The sequence below is a fragment of the Papaver somniferum genome, chromosome 5 (assembly GCF_003573695.1).
Source record: "Papaver somniferum cultivar HN1 chromosome 5, ASM357369v1, whole genome shotgun sequence".
NCBI lineage: Eukaryota > Viridiplantae > Streptophyta > Magnoliopsida > Ranunculales > Papaveraceae > Papaver > Papaver somniferum.
Genome location: NC_039362.1, coordinates 170,454,081 through 170,460,228, shown reverse-complemented (window position 1 = coordinate 170,460,228; position 6,148 = coordinate 170,454,081). Strand labels below are relative to the sequence as shown.

The following is a 6,148-nucleotide window of genomic DNA, read 5'->3' as shown; positions in this document are numbered from 1 at the left end:
AAATTAACGGTTACGAACATGAGGAGTTCACCTTACAGCCGTTAACTCTAGGGTGGACGCTAGTAGTAGTGTATCTATATGTGGGATGAAATAAAATCTAAAGGTGGCGGCGGTTGATCATGGGGAAACTATAGTTATTGATATCAACGGCTAAAATTGAAATAATTAATCAAACGGTTAATAAACAACCTCGCGTCAAAAGAAGATGACTTCTCCTCATCACAGTCATCCCTAATAATCCTCTTTCTCTCTCTCTCTCTATTACCAGTTCTGGTGTTCTTCTTCTTCTTGTTTCAGATCCTTTAGATTTTCTCTCTCCAAAAAAACCCTTTTTTCCATTAAAAGAGAGAAAGGAAGTAAGAGAAAGAGAGTGAGACAACATTAAACCTATCCATATATTTATAAGTATGATGCCTCAACAGACGAACGGTGCAGATTCACAGCAGCAGCAACACCAATGGATGGCTATGCAATATCCAGCAGCAACAATGGTGATGCAACATCCTCATCATCACCAGATGATGTCTCATCAACCTTTTCCACCTCAGAGTTTTATTCCTTATCCTACAATACCACATCATCAACAACAACAACAATCACAACAAGGATCTTCGGAAGAGAATAGAACAATCTGGGTTGGTGATCTTCATTATTGGATGGAAGAAAATTATCTTCATAGCTGCTTCGCTCATACCGGAGAGGTATCTTAACTTTTTATCTTTGTTTTAAACAGTTATTTTTTTATTGATTTTTTTTTTTTTTTTTTGATAATGAATTTGTCAGGAATGAGCATATGATGATATCTCTTTGTTTTCTTTCTTCATTGTTGTTTTATGTATGGATGAAGTAAAAATCTGCGTAGCTTATAGATTTGAATAGGGATCTGATAGTAATGAAAATTGTAAAATCTGAAGTCTGGCAATGAATAGTTAATTTGATTAAATCTGGATGATTTTGTTGCCTTATTGACTGGTTATCAAATAGCTTACGTCAAGTGTATTCTTGTGCTTAATAAGAATGTTACTTTTTTCAATTGAATACCAATAAAAATCAAAGTCGCTTCTTTTTTTGGCTTTATTTATTTGCCAACCTTTTTTAAAATTTGATTAAGTTTGTAGCTTCCTCTGACATTGCTTTTCAGATAAGGATTGTTTGAGTAATGTGTGGTGTGCTTCAGTGCTTGTGCCTTGCTTGTTTTTGTGTCTGCTATTTCGAAATGCACTCTTGTTTTCTGATATTGGTTTTTTGAAAAATGTAGGTTGCGTCCATTAAGGTCATTCGAAATAAGCAAACCGGTCAGTCCGAAGGATATGGGTTTGTTGAGTTCTGTACACGTGCAGCAGCTGAGAAAGTTTTGCAGACCTATAATGGTTCTGCTATGCCAAATGCAGAACAACCTTTTAGATTGAACTGGGCCTCCTTTAGCATGGGAGATAAGCGTTCAGATGTTGGTTCAGACCGTTCTATATTTGTAGGAGATTTGGCTTCTGATGTTACAGATACGATATTGCAAGAAACTTTTGCAAGTAGATACCCGTCCGTTAAAGGGGCAAAAGTTGTCATAGATGCAAATACTGAACGTTCTAAAGGTTATGGTTTTGTTAGATTCGGTGATGATAACGAGAGGACACAGGCAATTACAGAAATGAATGGTGTTTATTGTTCTAGTAGGCCGATGCGTGTAGGTGTTGCAACCCCAAGGAAATCAACTGGGTTCCAGCAAATGTCATCTCAAGGTACGCGTTTGTTATAATGCACATAAAACTTTGGGCATCTACAATTTGGTGGTTAGGTGTAATTGTTTGTTGTTTTCAGCGTGTCAAAGAATAATATTTTCAAACCACCTGATAAACAAGCAGCTCATATCATAGCTTGGTTTTAGTAGACAAAGAATGTGAGTAATTCGATTACTAGTTATAGAATCAATCTTGCCTAAATCGATCACTATTGTAGTAAGTAAAGAACAATCATAAGAGAAACATCTAGACACGTGTTTATTGTATTTGGTTCTTCTCTTTCCCATGTTCTTGCCAGTTTATGAATACCTCTGGGTCTCTAGTTATATTCTCATAAGTATTCATATATTCTTTCTGGTCTTTCTTATTTGCAAGTCATTATTGCCTTTTGTTGTTCTTCTTATTTTCAAGTCTGCATTAGGTTTCAATTCAAAAGTTCTTCTCTCCTTTTTTTCCTTCATTGGATCATCTATTTATCCTAGTACATCTTCAATAATCAGCACTCTCCTCTGCATTGCTTTTTGTCTTGCTCGGCCAATGAGTATTTGAAGCCTACAATTTTTCTTTCTAGTTACCCGATTATTTTCAGTAATACTGATCAGGTCATATGTCCTATCTGTTTCTCGTTTAAATTAATTGTCCCTTCTGTAAGCTACAATGTTTTTCAATCTTTCTTGTTTCAAAGTTACCCATGCTTCTTTCATTATAATGGCGCTGAAGTACTTCGGTCTCTTTCTTTCTCGATCTTTATTTCTCCACCTCTTTATTTTTCAAGTCCTCGGCTTCTTAATTGTGGTTGCTGTGTTTTAATTCTTCATTAGCTCAAGTTGCTATACGCTTCTTCTTCATTATTGTCTACATTCTTCTATAATAAAAAACAAAAAAGATGAAACAAACAGGTAGTGGACTGTCGGTCTACTCAAGGTAGTCAAGAGGGAGAGAGAAAGCGCAAGCTTGTCTGATGGAAAGAAGGGTGAGCGTATCAGCTTTAATCCCGATGAAAATATATTTCCTTTCATTCTCTCTTTCTCTTTCCGTTTTTCTTTTTTCTTCCTTCTTGGTAAAGCTTTAGTTACCTTTATAGCTGATTTAAAGTAGTATATCTTGCGTATTGATCCTATGTTTCTTTCTCTTAACTACTAGAGCAAGACTGTATCCAATTATTCATTATGCATCATTGGGATTACAAAGCCAGTTACTTCAACACCTAGTGGTCATCAATTTAAGCTAGTAATAGGAACTGACTCCCTATTTTCATTGGTTCCATACTATCATACAGTGCCTGAAAAATTAACATGTGATTCATTTTAAGAGAGCACAAGAGTTGAGATTAATTGTCGCCTTCCCCGTACTTGGGAGTATATTAATTTAGAGTTGTGCTGGGGTAATATTTAATAGAAGAAGAAAATGCTTTCGCCGATGGTCTTATTTTGAGTTGTGAACAAACTTTCTTAGTTTCTTCTTTTAATTTAGTTTTGGAATTTGTAGGTGGAAATGCTTCAGCTCAGGGATCTCAGTCCGAGGAGGATTCTACTAACACAACAGTGAGCCAACTTCTCTCCTGCAATTTTCTTCCTTGACTATACCTAAACTTATCTATCATTAACCCAGCGTTTTAATGTAGATATTTGTAGGAGGGCTTGACCCAAGTATAACAGATGAAGAACTCAGGCAGCCATTTTCTCAACATGGTGAGATATCCTCTGTTAAAATCCCTGTTGGAAAAGGCTGTGGATTCGTACAATTTGCCAACAGGTTTGTCTTTTTCATGACTATATCAAGTTACCGTAGAAAATTAGAATAATTTTCTAAATGTCTTCTTTGATACCTATTATATATTGTGCCCATCACCTATTTCAGAATTAATGCCGAAGAAGCACTCGAGAGATTGAACGGAACAGTCATTGGTAAGCAGACTGTCCGCCTTTCTTGGGGGCGTAATCCTGCAAACAAGCAGGTAAGAGTGTTTTACCTAATGGAAACACATTCTGTTATACCACGATTTTGTTGTTTTACATTTGGTTTTTTAAGTCTTGATACCTGTATGCATTCGGGTTTAGTTGGCTTGGGGTGTGTAATGTTTGCCTGTTGACAGAGAGGGGATGCTGGGAATCACTGGAACGGAGGAGCAGGATTCTATGGAGGACAGGGCTATGATTATGGCTATGCTGTGGCACCACCTCAGGATCAGGCCATGTATGCAGCTGCTGCTTATGGAGCTTATCCAATGTATGGAAACCACCAGCAGCAAGTAAGCTAAAGTGCTGGATCCCAGCTTCTTAGATGTAGTGGCACGACATAATCAAAGCTAGAAAAACACAATCATTAATGTGGCTTATCGGATTTCATTTTCTCCTCTTTTTTCTTTTTTTTTTCATTGCGAACTCTCGCACTCCCTAAATTTGAATTTTGCCTCTAGGATTCATTATCTTTTTATTGACATTTTTCTTGTGAAAGTCTTGGCGGAGGAATTGGGTGTCTACTCTATCCGGTGTGGAAAGTACACTGGGGTTGTCCTTGCTGGAAAAATGACCATAAGTCTCAGTTTGGCCCAATAGGCCAATACTTCTGGTCAACAACGTCCAATGTCCCGTATAGTTATATTTACTATTTCATCCCACCATATATCTTCATGAAGGGTCATCAAGGAGGAAATGGATCCCATGTTCCGGTGGGCAGTTCTGTTCAACTTTTTGCTTTAGCGGGTCATGATGTGCTCTTCCATCTGTAGTGGCCTTGTCCAACGCAGTTTGGCCATAGCTCAACCGTCGGACCATTACTGTGCAATGGATTAGTCATTAGACTGGGATAATAGGCAATCTGAGCATTTACCCTTCCAGTATGCAAATCCCATGTTTTTGAGAACCCAATTGGACTTGAGACCTTGTATACCTAATGAGGACAGTGACTAATTATCAAGTCCGTTACTTTACAGTAGGGGTGTGCATACAATCCGGAACCGCGGATTTCATCCGCAACCGTCCGTAAAATTACGGGTGAAAACCAAATCGCAAGTTTTAGCGGTTTGGTTACGGTTGGTTTTGTAAATCCGCGGATTTATCCGCACCGTAGGGTAGTGAAGGAATTTCATAAAACAAAAAAGTATCTAAGATATAAATAATGAAAGCCTACGTAACACAAAGATAAAAAGTACTAGAGAAAGATAATTAATTAAGTGATGTGCATTGTTTACGGAAAAGAAACTAAAGCTGATAGAATAACTAAAAATGTGCCAGATGCCAGACTCTAGCTCCGACAAAGCTTGATGTCACATGGTCCTTGAGACTTAGCTTGACATTAGGCTCATTCTCGGGTTAAGCTTAGCACTTACTAACAGTCTAATTCTGAACCCCACAGATAATGTTACAACGATAAACCTCATTTAAAACTCATATGGCGATAAACATGGTCAGCCTAAAAGCTCATATTAAAGCAACAACTTGTTGCCCTTACCTCATTTGCCCGGTCTCTAATTTTCTCTATATAAACCTTTTTTTTTCTTGTCTAGATTCGCGGTTAATCCGCAATCGGTCCGCATAATCCGCTGATCCGCAAAGGTCAAATCCGCGGGTGATTGGACCGGTCACGGTTTAATTTTCCAAATCCGCAACTTTGACGGTTTGGTTGCGGGTGACCCCTAATCCGCAACCGTCCGTCCGTTGCACATCCCTACTTTACAGGAAGTTAGAGACACAATCAAACAAATGGTTTCATGGACTTCCCTAGGGCCTGATGGATTTCCACGGGATTTTTATAAGCAGAACATGGAATTAGTGGAAAATGATACCGTTCAAAGTTTTTTCCACTCTTAGATAAATGAATCATATGTTTCTGCCTCTCGTACCTAAAGTCAATAATCCCGTTACTCTTGCTAACTTTAGGTCAACATCATCATGCAATACTAGTTATAAGATAATTTCTAAAATCATTGTGAATAGGATGAAACTTCTTTTAGGCAAAATCATATCACCCTTCCAATCTTCTTATGTTCCAAACAAGAATATCTAGAATAATGTTATTATTGTCCCAGAATTAGTTGATTAAGTTGGATATGTCTAAAGCATTTGATTGTGTAAGGTGGTCCTTCTTTATTCATGTTCTAAAATGCTTTGGTTTTTTCCAACTCTTGGTGTGAGATTATTTATCAATGCATTAGCACCACTAGTATTGATGTTCTTCTTAATGGATCACCTTCTCCTGCATACAAATCTAGTAGAGGTTTACGACAAGGTGATATGTTATCTACCTATTTGTTTATTCTATGCGTGGAGTCTTTCTCTAGATATTTGATGCATGCTGAACAATGTCAGCTCATTCATGGGTTCAAAGTCAGTAAAGAGTCCCCCAATATCTCTTATTTCCTCTTTGCTGACCTGTTCATTCTATGCATGGAGTCTTTCTCTAGATATTTG

The 6,148-nt window shown here is 37.6% G+C and overlaps 1 protein-coding gene across 1 annotated transcript; it reads left to right on the top strand.

Annotated features, from left to right (window-relative positions):
- The first annotated feature begins 233 nt into the window (after window positions 1-233).
- Window positions 234-4,207, top strand: LOC113283611 (polyadenylate-binding protein RBP47-like). The gene is made up of 6 exons (XM_026532943.1): window positions 234-701; window positions 1,259-1,736; window positions 3,225-3,280; window positions 3,361-3,491; window positions 3,597-3,693; window positions 3,832-4,207. The coding sequence occupies exons 1-6, from the start codon at window positions 408-410 to the stop codon at window positions 3,994-3,996; spliced, it is 1,221 nt and encodes a 406-aa protein (XP_026388728.1). The 5' UTR covers window positions 234-407; the 3' UTR covers window positions 3,997-4,207.
- The last annotated feature ends 1,941 nt before the right edge of the window (window positions 4,208-6,148 follow it).